Consider the following 23,662-nt stretch of genomic DNA (forward strand, 5'->3'; position numbering starts at 1 on the left):
TTCACTTTGATAAATCAATTCTTCTATACAAGGTTAGTTCTTGAGATATAGCCTTCTTGGTCAGAGGCCTTAGTAAAATTTACAGGGACTCCATTCAATTTTTGTCAAAAGCATGAATTATAAAAGGTCCATAAGGTGTAACAGGAATTCCTTGAACTTTTTAGTTGGTATGTGTAGATTATGGCAATAACTGAATGTTTTATTTACATGTTTTTACTAAGTATTTTGTTTCAGCCTGTTAACAATTTTCATTCAGTCTAGAGCACATCAGCCCCAAAGACTGCATTTTTTTCTTTTAATTTCTTAGTTCTATGCATTTTTTTTGTTTTGCATTAAAAGTGGAATCATGACATTAACTATTATCTCTATCAACTCTTGGGGAGGGCTTTTTAATATAATTTAAAATTAAAAATGGTGAGCCCATCATTGAACTTTACATTCCACCAAAACAGAAATAGTCTCAGGAGGTGGCCTGAGTCTGAAAATCTAATAACATTGACATCTGTGCGAATACAGGTGATTGTGTATTCTTTATACCAACATATATCCTAGCCTGGTCCCATAATATTGAATTATGACAAGGAGGAAAGCAGATAAAATTCTAAATAACAGTTGATACCAGATGGTGTTTATTTAAATAACACCAACCTTATTTTTAGACAACGCTGAAACTGTAGAATTGTTTCCTTAACTTAGTTCCAATTAAGTCACTCACCAAATACCTACGTAAGTACCCTACAGTGACTACATATAAATCCCTGGCACGTAGGGGCGCGACTCATTTGCTGTTTTTGAATCTGAATGCTTTGTGTAGAGTCAATTAGATGTTGGAAACCAATTTCAGAAAAGCAGCATCTTTTCTTTCCCTTTCGCCTTATTTGAAAATAGTAACAAGACTGAGTGGATGAGACTAATGGTCTCCTTGTAAGATTGGGAGACTGTCCTTGATTCTGCAGCTCAGAAACCTGTGGCTGCTCCATCTTGAAAGATTCATTCATCCCCTTTCACTTCCTCCTGCTACAATCCTTCTCACCGAATGCCACTGGGGATTCCATTTATTTTACCTCCCAGGGGATTCCACAGGTTCCAAATTTCACACCCAGCTCAAATTTCAGAAGAGCAGCATGGCTTTTATTACTGAACTGACATCTCATCTGACCTCTGCCTCACAGAAGAGCTGGACTTCCGAGACCCTGAATATTCAAATTTAATTTCAGCTACTCACAGTGCCAGCTTCAGCAGGAACGAAAGGATACCCTGCAGCATCTATAATTACGGATTAATTTGAATATATCCTCCAAAGCAGATTATGAAGGCTTTGCTAATAAGGACTGGTGACGTTGCTGCCTTTTTTTTTTTTTTTTCCCCACATCGACATTGAGAAAGGAAAGGAAGTAGAGAAGAACCAGGAACTCTTTTTTTTTTCCCTATTGCAAAATCATAGACTTTTATGAAATGAGCATAATTTAATATTATTATTATTTTCTTAGATAATTCTAAGCTTGTGCTACTTATTTCCTACAGCTATTTTATCAAACAATACACTTAGTAGGTTGTATTTTGAGTCTTCAAAATGAGCTAACTGAATCAAAGTTTTTCTACCATTCTCAAGTTCTTTATTAGGCTGGGATTTCTTTGACCCACTGTCATATCAGGTTTCCCCCAGTACATCCAGCACAGTAGACAATAACTGCCTCCAGAATAATATGTAATTGAATGAATATAAATGTCGCATCCTTCTAGATGCTTTTCTCCCTAATCTGTGTTCCTAACAGCTTAAATTTATTATTTAAATTTAAAATTTGTTTAAAGCTAATACGTGTTTACTTGTTGGTATTCATGAGACAACTGGCAAATATGAAAATCTAAACTTACATCGGAGACATAGATTCATACTGACTTGTACCACTGACAAATTAGAGGCCAGCCAGTCCTAAAGAATTATCACACAATACGTTCCATTCTGACTAGAAAAATACAAAACTACGATCAGTTTCAAAAACTTAAATTTGGTGCCAGTTAGAGTCATCTTTCCCACACGTGCTCGTTATTCAAATTAGCTAGGGCTTCTGTAAACATTTATTCAAATTAGCTGAAGCCTCTGTAAACATTTAGATTCCCAGCTCATCTCTCTGAGAGTCAGAGGCAGGGCCCAGAAATGTGTATTTTTTAACAAGCTTCCCCATGAGTGTCAGGATCAGGCAATTTTGGTAACCACTGAATTAGAGTTCACCAAGATGTGGCAGGATCATTCTTGATGAATATGTGGCATCTTTAAGGACCCAATAAAATTTTACTGGAAACATAATTTTGGATTTTCTTTTATAGAAAATCCAGGGTGAGGGCGCCTGGGTTAAGCCTCTGCCTTCAGCTCAGGTCATGATCTCAGGGTCCTGGGATCGAGCCCTATCGGGCTCTCTGCTCAGCAGGGAGCCTGCTTCTCCCTCTCTCTCTCTCTGCCTGCCTCTCTGCCTACTTGTGATCTATCATTTATTTTTGACATTTATTTATGTCAAATAAATAAAATCTTAAAAAAAAAAAGAAAATCCAAGGTGAAGCTGCAAATTTTTGATTTATGCTTTTAAAAAACCTGGACAATTTCAGGGAGGGAGGCAGAATATTACCAGCTTCTTTTTATTCCCCAAAGAAGAAAGCCCCCATGGTGTGAATTCAGGTTTATTTAAACACCATGACATTATGACTAATATATTGGATGAGAAAATCCATTTTCATTTCTAATTTTTCCATGTAAGAACCCTTCCCGAAATTTATTATTGTTTTACTTTGGCTTATAGCCTTAAAAATTAAATACTGGAAGCGTCTGTCAAATTTTGCAATTTTCCTGCTAACTGCAGTAAAAAACAGCTCCAGGAGTATAAAACAAATGTCACTTTCATGAGAGTAAAGGAACATTTGACTTTCAAATAAAAAACGTATCTGAATCCATGGAGTAGAGAAATATAAGTCAGTTAAACATTAGAAACATTAGAAAATAGACAAGAAAGAAAAAAATAAGAATGTGGAGATTGTGATGGTATCATCACATGCTCCGTCATGAAAGATAGAATGTGGAGTTTTGTCAAAAAATAAAATGCTACAGTAAACTGGAATGCTTATAAAAGCTCTGGGAAGATAATGAGAAACTGACATTTCAATGAAGAGAACAGGAATGTATTTTTCTTTAATTGACTTTAGGTATTAACACACACACACACGCACACATATACACACATACGTATATACTGACACATACATTTAGACACACTCCAATGTACATTTATACTTTTTCCTTGGTGTTGCTTTCCTGAGGCTTATTCAGTTATGACTAATGAGAAACAAAAAGGGCATTCATACATTTTTTAAAAATTCAGCATTCATACATTTTTAGTATTTCATTTATACCACTTGCGGTAAACCTAGAAAATTGCTATTATTTTGAAATGGTTTTTCTGAAGTAATCTTGTTTCTGGATCTACAGCAGACTTCTATACCTACACCTCAAAAATCTATTAGAGCAAGCAGTCAATAAAAATGGAAAGATACAAAAAAGGAATCAGAAAATTTTGTTTGTAAATATTTCCTTTTGAAATGTACATACATAAAACATTTCACAAGCACACGCTTTGTGCCAAAACATTCAGTGCATTTATAATACTTGTGTGGCTGAAAGTTTGTAGTTGAATTTGCATTTGTAAAGACTGAAGGATTTTTCCCTTATGGAAAGTAACCATGGAGAACAAGACACAAATAATATTAGGAATCAATAGGAAATGGCTTATTCAGAAAAGTTAATTGCTCAGTTGTGGAGGGCTTCTATAAAGAAGAGCACACCTATGAAGAATATATAAAATTAGAGGTAAAATACCTAGTAAAAATAGTAACAATAACAAAGTACAATTATTTGGATATATATACATGTATATTATGATGGGTATATATATGCTATATTTGCAAGTGTTCAAAGAACTTTTGCTCTTCCTTCTTATACATAAAGTATTTCTTTATTGTAATAGTAATTGCTGTATTCTTATGTACAGTTTTTGGAATTTGTTGTTTTCTTCAGTAATAAATAGTAAACTTATCTAAGGCTTTTCTTCATCATAGTGAATTAGTTGTAATACCATAAACAAACTGGTTAAATTTAATTTTACAACTACCAGTTACATGGTCTAGGTTTAGCTGATTGTCATATTTATAATATTAAAATGGTTTAGTTCTTCAGACATTTTTATATTGGACAGATGACACTGATTTATTGTCTCACATAAGAATTCTGGCCTACATCCTTTTCACTGGGTATCAATTTACTCTCATGGTTGACCAACTTGCCTAGTGGGAGCCTATTTCTTTCTTTATGGTAAGACTTACTTGGGGAATGTCAAAATCAAGTGTTATAATAAATGTGGTTCCTAAGTACATGGATTTATAGCTAAGATCTATTTTGTGCTTCTAGAAGTAGGTTTCTGGGGCTCTGCATTAATTTGAAGGTAGATGAGTAAGTTTAAATATATGCTACAAATCCTACAGAAATCACTGCAATAATAAAAAAAAAAAGTTATAGCAAATAAGTCAACAACAAAAAAACCCTGACTGGAATCATTAAAAAAATTCTATTAATCCAAAAGAAGACAGAAAAATAGAAAAAAAAATGGAAAAGATGCAACAAGTAGGAAAATAAACAGAAAGATGACAGATTTAAAGCCAATTATAAGCAATATTCACATTAAATATAAATGGTTTAAATGCTCTGATTAAAAAGCAGAGATAGCAGGATTGGAAAAAAAAGAGACCCAACTATATGCTGCATAGAAGAAATATATTTCTTTCTTTCTTTCTTTCTTTTTTTTTTTAAGAAATGTATTTCAAATATAAGGTACAAATGGGTTAAAAGTAAAAGGATGAAAAAAACACACACCAACATAGCAATAATCAAAAAAAGCTGAAGTACTTCTACTTATACCAGCAAAGCAGTTTTCAGATCAAAAAATATTTCTAGGGATAAAGATGGTCATTTTCTAATCACAGAGGAGCTATCTGATCAAGTGGAAGTTATGGCCCTAACTGATCATGGATCTTTTAGAAGAGCTTCAAAATACATCAAGTAAACACTGATATAACTGCAAGAAGGAATCGGGAATACCAAAATTATAGTTGGAGATTTCCACATTGCTTTCTCCATAGTTGATAATATAAGTAGATAGAAAATCAGTAAGGATATAGAAAATCTTGGTCAACTTGACAAAAATTTTACATGCATTTCAAACAAAGATAATGAAATAAAATGCAGTAATATGCAAATGTCTCATCTATTATTAAGGGAAAAATTAAAAAGTTATTCATATAATCATGAAATATAATCATGAAATCACACGCTCAATGTAAATGGAGACAAAAAAGTATTTCATCAGGGGGCCTGGATGGCTCAGTGGGTTAAGCCTTTGCCTTTGGCTTGGGTCATGATCCCAGGGTCCTGGGATAGAGCTCTGCATCGGGCTCTTGGCTCAGCAGGGAGCCTGCTTCCCCCCACAACCTCTGCCTGCCTCTCTGCCTACTTGTGATCTCTGTCTGTCAAATAAATAAATAACTAAATCTTAAAAAAAAAAAAAAAAAAAAGGCAAGGGAGCCTGGTTCCCCTTCCCCCTCTGCCTGCCTCTCTGCCTACTGTGATCTCTCTCTCTGTGTCAAATACATAAAATCTTTAAAAAGAAAGTATTTCATCAGTACAATAATTTAATCATATTTTTCTTTATACTTCTTTCCTAAATCAATCTATATAAGGATTTTGCTAATTACAGATATGCTTTAAAAAAAAAAAGATTTATTTATTTATTTTGGGGGGGTGAGGGGCAGAGGGAGAGGGAGGGAGAATTTCAAGTTGACTCCCCACTGAGTAAGGAGCCCCTTGTAGGGTTCAGTTCCACGACCCTGAGATCATGACCTGAGTCAAAACTAAGAGCTGGACACTCAACTGACTGAGCCATCCAGACGCCTTTGTGAGTATTAACACATGGATAATGGATGAGAATATTTATCTGTCTTAAAATTAATTTCAAGAGCTATATAATTTGTGGAGTTTAAAAAGCTTCATTTTATGGAATACATTTTCATTCCCTATGCATCATAATGCCTACTGTAACAAAGTGAAAGGTAGTAGCTGAAACAATTATTTGCCATAAATCACAGCAGGTATTTTTCTATAGCTCACAAATACATTTAAAGACGGTTTTACAAAAAACCCTATATTCATTCAGTCTAAGAGGCTATTGATTAGAAATCATGCCATTATTTTAGGTTCTTCTAGAAAATAATAAATGCTTCCAATTTAATTGTGACATTGTAAGATACAACAGTTTCTGAGATGTTAAAATATAAAGTGTGTGTGTTGTGTGTGTGTGTGCGTGCGTGTGTGTTCTGAGATGTTAAGTGAATGTACCCTGAGATGCAAAATGGGTGTGTTCTGAGATGTTAAAAGGTAAATAGTATGGATTTTATAATCTAAACCTAAATACATGTCTCCCCTAAAGTGAATTTTATGTGACCTGAATTCAGATTCTGTTGACCCACTGGAATAGCCATTCCAGGCTCAGCACTGCTGGGAAAATGTATCAATTCTCTGTCTTGAATATTTGAAAAAGAAAGATACTCCTATGGTGCTTGTGTGGCTCAGTTAGTTAAGTGTCCGCTTTCGGCTCAGGTCATAGTCTCAGGGTCCTGGGATTGAGTCCCACGTTGGGCTCCCTGCTCAGTGGGGAGTCTGCTTCTCCCTCTGCCTCTCTCCTACTCAAGTTCTCTTTCTCGCTCTCTCAAATAAATAATAAATAAAATCTTAAAAAAAATAAAAAAGCAAGATATTCTCAGCTTTCTACTGGTTAATAATATGAGAAGAGTAAGGGAATGAAAGGGCTACATAAAATGGAAGAAGTCATTATTAACTCAGAAATACTTAACATATTATAGTTTCCCCCCAGATCTTGGAAATAAGATACTTGTTTCTGTTATGTCTTTAGAAAGTTAGAGTTCTTTGCACAAACACTCTAAGGGATTAATGAGTTTTAATTTCATTGGTCCAACTGAGGCTACACTTTAACATCTGAATGAGTTAGTGATTGATATGGAGACTGAGCACTTCCATTTTCCAGGGCCCTACAGAAATTCAGACCAGGAGATACTATGGAAAGATGTTTAAAATGGTAAGAACTTTTGGAAAAAACAGACAAATATAGTGTAGAACTGTATGGTGCAATAATATATATCTACTACTATAATATTAAAATTCTACTACTATAATATTAAAATAGTTACACAGGTCAAAAAATTTAACAAACCTATGAATTAAAACAGAATCAAGGAAAGTGAGCAGAGAACCAACCTATGTTTTAATTTTGATAGACCAGTGTAATAGTTAAAATTTGTCCATTTCTAAAATTCCCAATTGACAAAATAATCAAGGAAATATATAATTAAAACATCTTTTAGTTAATTTTTGAAATATTTTTCTGCCAAGGAACATTTTTTTCTAATATCAGTAATGTTTTTCAGTAGCAAAATTAGGGGCACCTGGGTAACACAGCTGGCTGAGTGTCCGACTTGGTTTCAGCTCAGGTCATGATATCAGGATCATGAGATCAAGCCCTGTGTTGGGCTCCATGGTCATGGAGGAGTCAGCCTGAGATTGTCTCCCTCTCCCTCCCTGTCTAACCCTTACCCAACTCTCTTTATAAAGACAGAGCATGTGTGCTCTTTCTAAAATCAAATAAATACATAAAATCTTTTTAAAAAGTAAAATTAATAGTGGCAAGTATTCACACAGTAACTATTTACATGTACTTTATGATAAGTTATTCAAGCTTCTATTAGGTTTATAAAATATAAACAAATTTTACTTAGCTGGATCTTAGATAACTGATAATATGGAAAATGTTAAAACTTTTATTTAACATTATTTTTCAGTTGTATATAGCCATTATGTTTAATACTTAAGTATAAGTAGTTCATTCAGTCAAACTTGAATTCAGTTTGGTACTCCATTTCTGCCTGTTCTAAACCATTCAGATCACTTACCTTATCTTTTCTTTGCTTTTCATCCTGGTATACAGTCCAGTGTTCTCCATCATTGCTGTAAGCTAGTTTGTAGGAGCCTACGAACTGTACATGACCAAAATCTTTAGCTCCTTGTGTAATGATGCCAGTTACTTTGGTAGGGACCAGAAGGTCCACCTAAAAAAAAGGAAAAGATTTAATTTAAATGTCACAATAGAGTCCATTATAAATTTTCAAGTTTCTTGAATTCAGAAGATTAAGTAACATACATGCTAAAGCCAAAAATACACTGATTATTTGAATATTGAAACTGATGATTGAGTCTCTTTTTGGCTTATAACTTTGATTTTGCTGCTGGATAAGTTTAGTTGAATAACTATTTTGACCATTTTAAAATAAAGTGATGGTCATTTCAGCCTACCAATCAATTTTATAATAAACTGATATATCTAGCCGTGCAGTTTTGTGCAACTAAGATAACACAGAGCTGGCAAGGCTGACCTTCTTGAAATGATTATTATCTTCCAAAGCTAGTGCTTGTAATTCAATTTGCTGACTTTACTGGTCAATTCAATAATTATAAAAATAAAACTATACTTGTGTACACATTAGGAATAAAAATGATATATGTATCACAGTTAAACATTAAATAAAAGCCAACATTATCTTCATGAATTTTAATCAGCTCAGAATATAGAATTGAGTAATAGTAATTGTTGTCTAATGAAAATCTCTTTCAGAAAAGTACAATCCTAAAAATGTTGAGGAGGAAGTCAGGCATTCTTCAAAAATGAAGACGGATTAAAGTATGCATCCATGATCTGTGGGATCTGTGCTCATGAGGTGTTTGATCCTATGAAATATGTACTTATAAAACCTTAAGACCCATGATTACCTGGTAAGCATTAAATTAATCAAGATGTAATTGAAACGCAAAAGATAGGATTAATATTTATGAAAAAAGAGTACACAACACTGAAAAATTTAGTATATTCTTCTTTGTTCTCTAATTCATGAAGCTTTTCTTCTTAGGATGTGAATTTTAAAAAATTATAGGAATCTTTGTTTTCCCTGCAGACAATTCTTATAAGACCTTTACCTTGAGGTTTATTGATGTTCCTTGATCTACAGCTTCCTCTCTCCTTCCACAATAGCCACCTACTTCCTCCTACTTCCTATGACTAATTGCCCTGCTTACATCCTTGATCTTATCATCTTTCGCTGTCATGATCCCATGTGTGACCTTGGTGGCCTTCAACCACTATGTCCTTTTGTTTCTATTTCAGGTTCTCCATCCTGTGCAATGTATGTAGCCACAAATAGACAGTCATGGGTCAGATAGAGTACATGAATGAAAAGAGAGCTACGGAGAATGCATTGAATAGACCATATTTAATTACTGCATTTAGATGCTCTTCAATAAAGATATGAAAAAAATTCCCAATGTTTCACAGCCTAGGGATATTTATTTAAAAAGTCATAGGGGCTTTTCAGCACTTTTTGGGACATTCTTTAGTTAGAGAGTTTGGACTCAAACTGGATAACGGATTAAGACAGAAAACTACCTTTAATGAGTTATTAAAACATTTTAGAAATTTTATCAAAAACTAGAAATACTTCTGCTTTTGCTATTTCCTAAACATGTATTATAGCATCTAAAATACCTTACCTGTCCCACAGAGATGCAAGATGGGAAAATTATAATACCTGGGAAGGAAACTGTTGCTACCTCATAGGAACTATACTGAGTGCTTTCTTTTGTCCTCACTGAATCCTCTCAACAGCCCTATACAGCCTTTGAGATGAGGAAACAGATGCCCAATGTAGCATGATGTGTGATCTAAAGATAAATAGCGAGTAAAGGGAGGATGCTAGGTTCAAATCCATCTTTCTGATTCAAAGTTCCACCATACATTTAAATTCTCACTGAATGATTTCTTTCCATTCTTTGTGACTATTTCAGAAATTTCTGAAAAATCACAAAGCTTCCTCGCCATACTCATCAAATTTATAGCAACTCTAAGCCCCAGTCCAAGCCAATCCTGGCTTTACAATATTGGAAGAGCCCTGTGTTTTAACATGAATTTCATCTCTGTTCTTCCCTTGCCCAGAGTTAAAAATATGCATTGCTTTTGTTGTCCTAAATCCAAATATAATTGCGCAGAGACACCTAGGCATAGACACTGCTCTTCAAAATGCTCTTAATGTTGCTGACACTCAGCGGGCAAAAAACCTTACAGTATTCTGAGTCACTGCATTACCATCCACACTACAAACACACAGAAACTCAAACTGTCACCAAGAATATGAGCACTTCTAAGGCTGGATTCTTTATAGCCCCTAAATGTCTATGAGTCTTTAGCTAAGATGATGCAATGAAGAGTCTTATAGCATATCTCTTTTTCTGTGCTATTTCTTAAACTTAGCTGGGTTTCCTGCTGGGTGGAGATGTTTTCTCCTTAAGTTGTATGTCTTGGCTCTTTCTAACAGATATGTTTTTCTCCCACTCTAACTGCTCCCCTTCTCCAGCTTTTTTTTTTTGAAACTAGAAATGTTTTTCTTTTTTGTTCCAGTTAAGTCAACTTCTCTACTTAAATAGTGAGCAATCTGTTTCAAGCTGGATTTTGTCCTAAAATTTGCTACATTTAACTTAGAATACCAGGCCTAAGAAAACCTCTCTTAGTGTAAAAATAATCAGCATCCCACACTTAACACGAAACTCCTGCAACAGGACATGGACAGATCTGTCTGGGACACAGTCTCAGATGTGTCACTCTCATGTTCACAATGATTCCAGAAAAGCTCATTCTTCTAGATCTATGCTTACCATTGGCTCATAAGTACTTTGCCTTCTTATAGATCTTCTGAGTTAAAGTTGTACTGCAAACATGTTTGACAAAATGCCTTCAGCTGTTGTAGACAGACCCTTACCTCCCAAGGTTTGGCTTGAATACAGCAGGTCATTTAGGGTACTGAGCTGGCGTATGGGTAGATATTTGGCTCAGTGCACTGCACTTCATGCCTGGATCTGTATTAAATGTGGCTTACATATAACAGTCCCTCAATAAAGGTTTTGCCGGATTGAGCTAAAACTACTTCCTAAGTATGTTTCATGGCTAAGGATGCCTTAAGGTACCATCACAGAAAATGCCGGCTGTCTTCCCCTTGTTTTTCTACATTGTGTAACATCACTGGTCAAGGAAACACAATGTCCCAGTGGTGTCAAACAGTTTTTACTGGGAAAGGCAACAAGTTAAAAATCATCTCCAATCTTCTGATACTGACAGTCAGTCTTTTGGAGAAAAGCTGGATGGTCTGGGTTCCCCAAATGGCTCTGCCCTTACTGGCTCTATGCCCTTAGGCAGGCTACTTGACTTCTCCACATCTCATTTTCCTCATCTGAAAAATGAAGATAACAATCCTCATAGGATTTTATGAGGATTAGATGAATTAATATTTACTAAGTGTGTAAAACAACATACAAACTATAGTAAGGGCTTTATAAGAATTTGATGAGAATAAAACAATAAATAAATCTGGGGGAATAATCCATTATCAGTCTCAGAATGTTATTAGAAAAATAAATATAGAATCAGGGAAATGGCCTGATTGTCCTAGAAGCAACTTCTGGATCATAGTATATTTTGGTCAGCTTCTCAGGTTGTATACAAAGATAGTCATTTCATCTTTACTTAAAGTAGAGAGAATTAGAAGCAGTGAAATTCCCATTTATGGGTGAAATGGCTTACCAAAAATAATATAATTTTATGGAGTTTTGTACATCCTCATTTGAATATTAAGATTATATTGGGGCGCCTGGATGGCTCAATGGGTTAAAGCCTCTGCCTTTGGCTCAGGTCATGATCTCAGGGTCCTGGGATCGAGCCTGCATTGGGCTCTCTGCTCAGTAGGGAGCCTGCTTCTTCCTCTCTCTCTGCCTGCCTCTCTGCCTACTTGTGATCTCTATCCGCCAAATAAATAAATAAAATCTTTAAAAAAAAAATATATTACAATAGGGAAATGGTTCCAAAATAATACTAACAGAGGGAATTAGATTCCAAATTATAGTGAGTGATTAATTTTCCTTTAATTATATGAGTAAAAAAAGGATGCATATACAAAAAGGCTCCAATGATATGTGAGTAAAGAAAGAAGTATTGCATGAAGGTTATGTAGGAATATAACTCTTTTGTTGTAAAATGTCCTGTAATGTTTTAGTGAAGCATAATTATTTTTAGAGTGTCTAACTTAGAAAAACTATAGAACAACTAAGAGCATCTGTTTGAGAAAGGTCAAGATAAATGACATTTCAGGTGTCTGCATCATACCCTAACAGATGGCTTCCTGGAAGGGCAGACTAGGAAAGTCAGCTGATTTTGATGTACTTAAAAGGGTGAAGAAAATGAAAAGTGATACAGATATACAAGTGCGTAAGAAAAGTGAAAAGACAAGAAAAAGACCCAAGAGATTTATCACTGAAATATGCAACACAGCTGAATCTAAAATGCTCTAGAGTTTGCCTTTCTGTTATTGGTTATTTTGAATGACATATTTTATAATTTCACAGAGCTTTGTAAAATTAACTCACTGAACATAAGTAATTTTGAAGCTAATATAATTATATGGCATTTAAAAATGAAATTATGGGTAAAATGTTTAGATAACATTTTGGTTTTAGTAAAGAATTTTTTTTTACCATAACATTACATAATACAACTGTATGTCATTCTAGGTCCATTGAAGGCACATCATTCACTGTTCTCAGTATTGGAACAATATTTTTGGTTATCAGATGTTGGTAACACTTTTAGTGCATATTTGTAGGCCAGCTAGTTAATATGATGAACTCAATATGAAATATTATCCAGCTCCTATATCTGATACAATCTAGTAGCTCTAAGGTTACACATTCAGTATTCATAAATACTATATCCTATATACTCATTTTGCCACTCATTATTGCTCTCCTCCTCCCTGTACTTGAAAAAGTTTAAGTTTCTAATAATATTTTTAAATATTTATTATAGCAATTACTTTTTCCATATTGAAGTTTACAGCTATGAGAACTAATAGAAAAAATTATACCATGAAATAACCTTTCAAAGGATAGAGGGACTTTTCTGTTTCATTGGTGTTTTACAGTATGCCTTTTACGTATAAAACCACACATAACCCATGCCTGGTGCCACAAACATGTTTTATAAGCTTAGGTGATCATTCAGGAATATGTTTTGCAGGACACCTGGCATAGAGTAGACATTCCAAATATCTAGGTATCATCTGCCCTGGATTCAAAATTGAGATAATTCTGTATTTAGCAATTACCTGCAATTATAACATGAACAAAGCTCCAGGTCAACTGATCTATACCCCATGAATGCTGTCAGCTCATGACTGCTAACTTTTTAAAAGAGATTATTTAGAATCATGCAGTAGTTCAACTGCATGTTTTAACTGAGGATGAGAGATAGCATGGTAACTATGTACAATTTATGTTTAATAATTTTGTTTTATCTTAATAATCTTGCTCATGGAAGTAATATATGCTACAAAGAAAAATCGAGAAATACAGAAAGAGGAGAAAGCAACTCTGTCTCACTATCAGATACAATCAATGCTTTTTATCCGCCCTAAGCATGGGTTTTTTAGGCAAATTTGATGTACTTGGCATTTGACTGGCTACCAGGTCTTGGTTGCACTTTTGGTCTGCATTTGCAGGTCAATTAGTTCATTCTTTTTCCCACTTAGTATTTCATCAGTAATTCTCTATGTAAACAAACTATTTTTTAAGACTTTCTTTTTGCCCTAACACACCGTGTTAAAGCTTTGCTGCAATCAATTATTTACTATAAAACATTTACTCCTCCCTGTGCCCTCAATTTTTCTCTATTAAAATTGATATTCTCCAAAAATCCTAGTCTTTTCATTTGGCCACATATCTCACTTACATAGGATAAATTCACAGAATTAGGGTTATTTGGTGAAAGGATGCGAAAAATAGATTCATTTTCTAAAGATATATAATAAACACTCATTGTGAAAATTTCAGGTGGTGAAAGAGACAGAAGGAATTCAGATAACATAACCTATAACTTAATTATCCAGAGTTAATTCTGGTTGACCTCTTGATATTCATATTTGCAGATAGTTATTCCCATATATCTTCATAAAAATAAACTCACAGTATACATGTTGCTTTATAACTTGCATTTTCCATTTACTATGGGTATTTTTACATACAAATAATATTGTGTAATGGCTGTGTCACATTATTATGGATACAAGAATGAATATGAAAATTATTTAACCAGTCCCCTATTGACATTCTTTTAATTTGTTTCCAATTCCTTTTCTTCAGTAAAAAGCTAGAATGAACTCCCATGTTCATATCTTTGCTTGTTGGTGCAACTATTGCTTTATTGGCATAAAAGAACCGTCATCTGAAATGTGCTATAAATTGTTTCCCTTGTCTCTAGAACAATTATACATTTGCATCTACAGTATATGATAATTTTTTCTCTACATACTAATCCCGTTTTATAAAATTTTACATTTTGATAGTTTAAAAGATGGCATTTTTACATTTAATGCATTCTTTATTAGCTATTAGATTAAAGATTTTCTTGTTGGCTTTAAGAATTATTTATTTATACGTAACATCAATATCGGCTTCTGTTATAGTCATTGCATCTTTTCCTAATTTGCTATGTCATTTAATTTTATATTTGACACAGAAGTTTCAAATTTTCCTATACTCAAATCTACCGACCATTCCCTTTGTGATTGCATATTTTCGTATGCTTAAGAAAAACTGTCTACCTAATTAAATCAGTTAAATATGATCTACATGTTTTCCTATAATTTCCTATGGGTTTTCCATTTATGTTTTCTTTCAACTTCTAAACCATCTTGGCTTTATGGATATATACGACGTGACAAAAACTTCATACCTAACTTTTCATAAGAATGTAATTTTCTCAATACTTTTTCTCAAATAATCTAGTTCTATTTTGTTGGTTTGTTTTTTCTCTCTACCTGGATGATAGTTACAAGGTTTGTTTTTTGTTTTTGAAATTGACACTACTAATAACAGTTGTCATCATCACATACCAGGATATATCTTGGTGAGAGTCTCTTTTGTTGCTTTTGGATGGAATCAAGTGAGTCTGAGTCCATTGAAACTGTAGACTAGTTTCTGGGAGAGGAAGCTATGGTCGAAAGGTTTTCTTGTTTTATAGTTTAAAATGTTGCTTCTTCTTCTTTTAGTTTCTCCCAAAGAAGGTCAGTTATCCAAAGATGGGCTTTTTCTCTGCTTCTGATTTTTCTTATTTATATTATTTTCTTGCTCACAATTTTCATTTTTTAATTATTCTCCTTTGCATTCTCAAGAGTTTCTCCATTTTGTCCTTAATATTACAAATTTTATTTTTGATAATGCAATTTCTACTACTAAATTTTAAAATTTCCTTGAAATGCATTATTATTAAGATACGTCCTTCATCTCAGCATTCATCTCATCCTATTATTCACAGAGAAAATTCCTTTAAATATATTCTAGTAATCCATTGTTTTGATAGAAAATTTTCTTTTATAGTTTCTCTTCATACCTTTAGAATAATTTCTGTCCTTCTGTTGTTCTAGATATTAAAAAATTAGCCCTATATCATCTTGTTTTATTGTCCTTTATTTGAACACAGAGAGGACAGTCCTGACGTCTGCCCAGCACACTGGTCACAAGGGTCCCCCTTTTACCTCTCACCACCTATTAGGCAGGTGTGGGAATTCTCTTTCTGATCCTCAGATATGAACGTTGCCTTATCCTTGTTACCAATGCCCAGCAGACATTTAGGCTGAACACCTCAGTCTGAAGAGATAAGCCTCTCCTACTCTTGCTGTCTTTCCTCTGAATATAGGAAGGATAATTTTTCTTGATAACACAAAATCCAATGTACTCTCTTGTCAAATATAAAATTACAGGGGCAGGCAACTTGGTTTTTGTTATCCATCACATACCTGGTCCACATAAGGTGTTTCAATAAATACACAGTGAATGAATGGTTTCTTATTTAGGATTCAATGAGCTAACATGTAGTCAACATGAATTCCACTCCACTTTGCCAGGTCTGTATTCCAGGGCAAATGGGTGTGATGGGACATGGCCACAGCACACAGTTTCTGGTTGTAGTACAGTGACTGTTGGGCCCTCCAGACCTCAGGGCAGGTTCTGGGTCTTGACCGCCACTGGTCTGATTTAATGTTGGCATCCACACACTGTAGTTACAGGAGACTGCCCAGGGCCTGGAAAATCATCGATTGACGTACATTTGTATGCGTACTTTGTGGATGAGGGAACGGTATCAAAGGTTGCTGCAGAAGTTGAATGAGTTAAAATGATTGAAGTGATCTCCTCAAAGCTCAACATAGGAACAGTCAAAATCAGGCTTGCTTCTCTCAGCTCCAGAGGAACCTTCCAAATGTAGTTCTCAGGAAAATGTTGGAGAAAATTCAACCAGGCTTCACTAAAGCTCTGTGTGTAAATGAAAGTCCATCTACCAAGATTTTTCTCATTAAATCTCAAACAAGTTTAAAAGACAAAAGAACCAAAATTATAAATATGTTAGTATTAATAAAATATAAAGACTGACTCTAATGACCTTGTATTGATTTACTTAAATTATGACATATAAAGGGAAATTAAGGTGACACTCTCTTTTTTTAATGAGTAGACCAATCTAAAAATCTATACATATTTTATTTTTTGAATTGTTTTGCAAATAATATCCTCAAACAGTTAGTTAGAAGTAATTAAAATTAAAAAAATGAAGTAACTAAAATGGACCTCAAGTTAACAGGTAAGCTCTTACCTGTTTCTCCAAATTCTATGATAGAAAGAAAAAAAAGAAGAAGTTTGAGGAAAACTATAAAACTTAGAAAATTCCTAGGGAAAAGAATCATACTTTTCTCATTGGGTTATTGAAAGTGATTTTCTGCTGAGTTCACCAAAAATAAGATCACCCTGAGAGAGTAGAATTAACATATCTTTATGTACCTTTCAAGCCTGATTTTGATTAGGCTGGGAACTTTGGCTTATTCCATGAATAAAAATTCAGGGCAATGGCTAATTGAATTAGTCTGCAATTGATAGGGTCATTATTAATGGGTGAATGAAGACGTAATAGAAGACTTTGATCAGAGAGCATAATGATATCCAATAAATATTGTTCAGATATTTTAATCAGAGTAGTGCCAAAGCCTAAATGAAGTAGAAAATAAAGAAAACTACTGGCAAATGATTTGCATGTAGTTTAAAGAACGAGAACACAACTTTTAAATAGGAACTGAAGTAGTTTGTTATTTAGTGCTTTCTGAAAGCCCAGTAAGAGGGGAACCTAGATAAAAGTTGTGCCAGCATCTTTTATAAAGCTAAAGATTCCCTGAACTGGCAATCAGACTTGCAGGCCCTTCAGTAGCCAGTATGTGGTTGACTGTTCACCTGAAAAAGCTGCTTCAGTATATTTCTTTGGCAAGTGCTTTACTAAATATTACCAAAGGCATTTATATTTCATATAATCATTACATATTCCAGAGACTGCCATTTACAAATACAAAACACCTATACTCAAATACGTATTGATATGTAAATTTACACAACACTTCTTGTTTTGTGACAAATAAATAAAAATCAGGTGAACTCGAAAAATAAATCCCCCACAAATTATACTGCAACAGCAAATCACACTGCGTATCTTAAATATTACGAGGCACTCGAAAGGTAGGAAAGTTGACAGGACACATAATCTATTTTTATGTACCACGCTTGCTGGAGGCGCTATGCATTTTAGGCAGATACAAAACTTTGCCGTTCCCACAATTTATAAATCATCTGTAGAGACTTGTGCATGAGTTTGTTGCATCAGACCAGGTGAGTCTCAATACTACATTTTTTTTCAGTCTTCATATACGCACATTACATGGTGAGTGATTTTTAGGCTTAAACATCATCTATGCCAAGAGAACTAACTTTTCCCCACCTTGTCCTTACAAAAGGAAGTGGAAAGGGGCATGGCCTCTCAGGAATCAGATATGAAGTAAAAGCTTCAGACTGCTTTGGGGAAAACAGCCCAGGTCAGCGTTGCTCTGAAGTGACCGGAGGGGAAAAAGGGAGGGCTACGGCTCAACAGGAAGACCTGCCTGGAGATTACGGGGTTAAGAGCCACTGACACAGAAAGTCAACTGCCCTAAAGGGTGGCTTTTTAAATAAAAAAGATCTTTTGTCCAAAGGACAGAATATACACATAGTGTGGATAAAAAGGATACAAATTATTTCCATTCAAATGCCTGGTCAGTAACACTGTCAGCATTTTATTTGTGTAAAAAGGACAAGCCTGGCTCGGGAGGATCTGGCAGGGCTATCTAGTCCATCAGTACACCAGGGCCCACACACTAATTATAGTTTTAAAGAGCCTCATTGAAAGCCCTGGTTATAGATTTCCTCATTGAATACCCATAAAACCAACGTGTTTTATTTATCTACAGTAAAAATATCTTCTCTGTATTCCGCCACTGTTATTGATGTTAATTTCCCTTTGTTTTGTTCCCGAGTAGAAATAAGGAGCAGCTGAATTCTTGAAACTCCAATTTCTTCCAGCCTCTCTTTTAGGTCCCAACATTAATTTCCCATTTATTCCCTTTAATATACGGTCCAAGGTCTTTTGAGCTTATTAAGTGGTAAAATAGAAAACTGGGTGCTGGATGCTGATAAAATCTAAGCATTACCTGATGAACATATTTTAATTAGCTTCCACCATGCACTGTGGCCTGGATATATTTATAATAAAGCCCCAAATAGGTATATGCCTAACAGTTATAATGTCATGGCTTGACTATTGGGTATATAGCTTTTGTAAAATATGTCCTTCTTGATTGCCTGTGAACAATAAGATGCTAATACTTTCCTTCTTTCAAGAAGTAGCTCTATATTTAAGGGACTCTCGTATATACACTTGTCTCAGAACAAGAGCTCATTTCTTTGTGCAATCAGCTCCAAACAATCTCATATTTTTAAAATCACATTCTTTAAAACTATTCATGCACCATATTTTTCTATTACTGAAAAATAGCTCATAAACCACAGTTTTAAATTAGGTATGGAATTAATAAATCACTTGGAACAAACTCATTATATCAAGTTTATTTAATTTTTTTTTGAATTTGTATTCAAGAGTTTAAAACTCTCGAGGTTATAGCTCACTTCACTAAAGGATCACTTATAGATTTAAATGAAGAATTTCATGAGACACTCCTACTGTTGTGGTTAAACATCTTTAAGAGTAATTGTCTTTGATATCCCATCTGAGACTTCAGTCACCAAACTGCTGACATTTTTAACATAATTTGAAAAAAAAAATCAGAAGTGAAATAAACAGAAAGTAGAGGCACAATTTCCTCTTATTTGATGTTTTAATTGCTTAAGGATCCTAAAATCCAAAAGATATTTTAGTGACATTCAAACACTGATTTAAAGAAAAGAGGAATCATGTAAAAATTATTGGATAGAATGACAGTAAAAGCAATGACAGTAAAAGTTTTAGAAAACTATTTACAATGGAATCAATCAGCTTGTAATCAAAACAGAAACAAAAATTTTAAAAAATTCATCTTCATAAATAACTCAAAGATTTGTCTCTTGATCTTGTGGCTTGCCATACCCAAAGAGGTATTTCGACATGTCTTTCTCATTACCGAGAAATCTGGTACATTTTAAGAAATGCTGAAATATCTGTTAGTTTAGGAATCAGAATATATACTTCGACACATCTGTATGTTAGACAGAATTACCATAGGTCCAATGCAAACAACTTTTTAAAGTCTTCCCTTTCAAGATACTTAGGACAGAGGTCACACATACAATTTGCTACCTTTTTAATACCCTAAAAAATAAAAATCATCTAAAAAGGCATGACTGTGTAATACATTCTCTCCAGTTCTTTTGTAATATTTTCTTTAAAAAAAGTAACAGCAAGTGATATAAACAGTCATGTAGACATTATGCTTTAGGAGCAAGAAATGTCACCATTGTTGGGGAGATTGAAAGGTTAACTATGAAGAATAATTCTGAAATAATGTATTCTTTTGAAAACGTTCAGGTCAAAACAACAAATGTAGTTATATTTTCAAGATGGAAACTATAATTTAATCCAGCAGTAGGGGTGCCTAGGTGGCTCAGTCAGTTAAGCTTCTGTCTTTGGCTCAGGTCAGGATCCCTGTGTCCTGGGATCAGCCCTGGGTAGGGCTCCCTGCTCATTGGGGGTTCTGCTTCTCCCTCTCCCTCTGCCCCTCCCCATTGCTTGTGCTCACTCTCTCTGTCTCTCTCTCCCCCTCTCTCTCAGGTAAATAAATAAAATCTTCAAAAAATAAAGTAAAATAACGCAACAGGGAAACCCAGATATTAAGAATGCGTCTAACATTTCCACACTGAGAATGTTTTTGATAAAGCTTTTTTTTGGTAGAGATGTTTTATGAGATTAAGAACTTCATTTTCATCATGAATTTGTTTCAGAATTTAAAAATCACACATAGGTATTTAATTATATTAAATTATATGTCTGTTTAGATTTAGATGGCCATATAGATTTCTCCTTTAATTAATTAAAATCTAACAAATGGCCTCCAAACCAACACCCAGACAACACTGGAACTATAACAGTGACAATACCTATTGGCATACTTTCCATGGTCTTCCTGCTTTTCTTAACCATGGTTTACGTAATCCTACTTTTTGTTACGTCCTTGCTTTTTGAAACTCAGCTTTATTAGATATGAGTGGACCTGTAAACAATAATTAGTTTTAAGTTGTTTTTAAAATTTATTAAAAAAAGTATCATATAGCAATTTCTGGGACTTGCTTTTTTCATTCAATATTATAGTACTAAAACTCATTTACTTGTTTGTTTATAGTTATGTATTTATTTTTACTGCTGTGTAATATCCCATGTGTACATAATAAGGCAACAAGACCCATTCTATGTCACAAGTATTTGATTATTTCCAATTTTAGCTTTAAAAAAAAAAAAGCTTAAAAAAACAATTTAGCTTTTAAAAATATCTCCTGGTATATATATTCAAAAATTTTTTTGTAGTTATGTACCTAGGAGTAGAATTTTTCAGTTGTAGAGTATATGAATGTGCAATTCTATAAGACAAGGCCAAAAAATTTCCAGAATGACTTTACCAATTTATACTCCTGCCAGCAAGATATATATATATATATTTTCTTTACCTTTGATTTTCTATGTTGGTGATTAACATTAGCAGATTTTCTAAAATGTTTTTGAGAAGTTTGAACATTTTATACATTCCTGGGATAAATTCTTCTTTAGTAAACCTATTTAAGCTTTGATGGATTCTATTTTAGTCATAGTCTATTTGAGACCCTTGCATCTCTATTTACAAGTGAGATTCTAAATCATTTTCTTTTCTTGTACTTATGCCCAGTTTTGTTTGGTACCAGAAAACCATGGTTTCATAAAAGAATTTGGAAAGCCTTTCTTTCTTTCTTTCCTATAAAATAGTTTGTGTAATTCAGAAGGTCTACGTATTTTGAAAACTGGAAAGTCTGGCTTGAAGTCTTTAAAGATGGTAGATCTATTCAGGGTTTCTTTTTTTCTTCTCTCTTTCTCTTGTATGTGATTTTTCTTGGCTATCCAGACTTCTACATTTTTTTGAGTAAATATATTTTGTCAATGCTTCTTTTACTATAAATATATACACATATGTAAATACATATATAAACATATATGTAGTACCTATGGCACAATGTTAACTTTTATTAAATTTGGGTATTGTTCTCTGCACATGACTGAAATATTTTATAATTTTAAAAAAAACACAGTTTATTGTGAGCCTCCAGGGAAGTACTTAAGTAGTCTTTGTATTTTTTTTCTCTTTCCTCAGAAGTATGTGGAGGGGAGGGAGGGGATGGAATTGTTTAAGATATAGTCTAACTCTCTCCAGTAACACTGACACTATGTATTTAGTTTGGCAATACAACCTCGGGGTACATTAACCCTTAAAATGAAAAGTAACATAACTAGAAAACTTCTGAGTTTTTTAAAAAAATTCTGCTTGCCCTGAATATTGTTGACTCTATATCTAACAAAAGCCAGTATACCTCAGTGTTTAAAATCTAGGCTTTTTATTTTATTTTTTGGCATTTCACTTGTCTTTTTAATACTGTAGCTGCACCACTATCATTGAGCCATTTGTTTTAAAGAAAGATTTTACTCTATTAGCTGAATTTATTTTGTATAACTTATTTTTATATTTCTGCATTTTTGCTGTCTTCAGAATAAAATTACCATGGCAAAATCATACAAACATGAAATAACAATGAAATCTGCAATATTTCATAAATTCTATTACCAAAATTAGGTTTTCTTATAGTGACAGAGAGAGAGAGGTAGGGGCACTAAATATAATTCAGTTATCTTCCATAAATTTTATCATTTTCTTATTAGAAGTTTTATGAAAGATGAAATCTAACCCATGTACCTTAAAGTCATTTTTAAAAACCAGGCATAACAGTAACAGAATTTAATGAGAGTAATTTAAAAAATATTTATTGCCTTTCTAACACGTTCTGCCACTGCCCCCATCTCAGCTTTTCTTATATTGCATGATGCCTAGTACAGAACTAAGACCTCAACAAATGTTTTTATTTTTTCATTACTCAATGGAACCAAAATGCATATGCTAATTAATACATGAAAATTAATAAATCCATATTTGATATGCATCTGACACTCAAATGTAAAGGGCTCTAAGCCCTCTTTTCAAATAATCAGATTTAGCATATTCCTTCATTATAGGATGTATCACATTGAGTTTGCAATAATCTGTTTATGAATGTCTTTCCTCTACAAGATTGTGAGCTCTCTGAATGCTCTAATCATGTTCTAGTCATCTTTGTGTCTTCCAGGTGTATTCTAAGGTATGTATGCGTTTGGCATCCAGGAACGACTTTACTAGATAGGCAGCTAGATGAGATGGAAAGAGATTGGCTCAGAAATACAGGTTGGGGTTTTGTTTTGAAAGTATAGCGGGGCCAACTTTTTTTCACAGAGAAGCAGCGAGGAAAAATGATATGTAAATATCTAAAGAAATGTTTGAATGAAGAAAAGGATTTTCTTGAGAGAGAAGTTTTAAGGTAGAGTATTAAAAATTTTATGTTTATACTCCATGGCACCATGAATTTGGCCGTATTGTGCAGGATAGTATAAACTTTGAAAAAGATCAAAGTTAATGAGAATGATTTCTGTGCTTTGTCAGTAATGTAGAAGGAGATGAAAGTCCCTAGATTCTAATAAGAACAGAAAACCCAGGGACAATGTGACAGACGAAAGGACAGGACTTTTTTTTTTTTTTTTTTTTTTTTTTTTTTTGGGTACAGTTCACTCAATTTAACCAGAGCTTAAATCAAGATAAAGAGTGTCAACCAATGACAGCCCCGAGGAGTAAGAGTGGGTTAACACATCTAGGTCAGTAAAGGAGCTGGGATAGGAAGAAGAAGTTAGTAGAATACCAAGTCTTGTGTCATTTTGCCAAGTAAGTTTCAGAACCAGGG

At 33.8% G+C, this 23,662-nt stretch overlaps 1 protein-coding gene across 2 annotated transcripts in view; it reads right to left on the reverse strand.

The window, feature by feature from the left end:
• The window catches only part of LOC111148314 (EGF like repeats and discoidin domains 3), a 415,586-nt gene that overhangs the window by 15,880 nt on the left and 376,044 nt on the right, over positions 1–23,662 (reverse strand). For both annotated transcript variants that reach the window (XM_022504814.1, XM_022504815.1), the window contains one exon: positions 8,062–8,217. In XM_022504814.1, the coding sequence (XP_022360522.1) occupies positions 8,062–8,217 (156 nt within the window). The remainder of the gene's footprint in view (positions 1–8,061; positions 8,218–23,662) is intronic.

This window comes from Enhydra lutris, unplaced genomic scaffold, assembly GCF_002288905.1.
Source record: "Enhydra lutris kenyoni isolate GAN:26980312 unplaced genomic scaffold, ASM228890v2 scaffoldscaffold19, whole genome shotgun sequence".
In the NCBI taxonomy this organism is placed as follows: domain Eukaryota; kingdom Metazoa; phylum Chordata; class Mammalia; order Carnivora; family Mustelidae; genus Enhydra; species Enhydra lutris.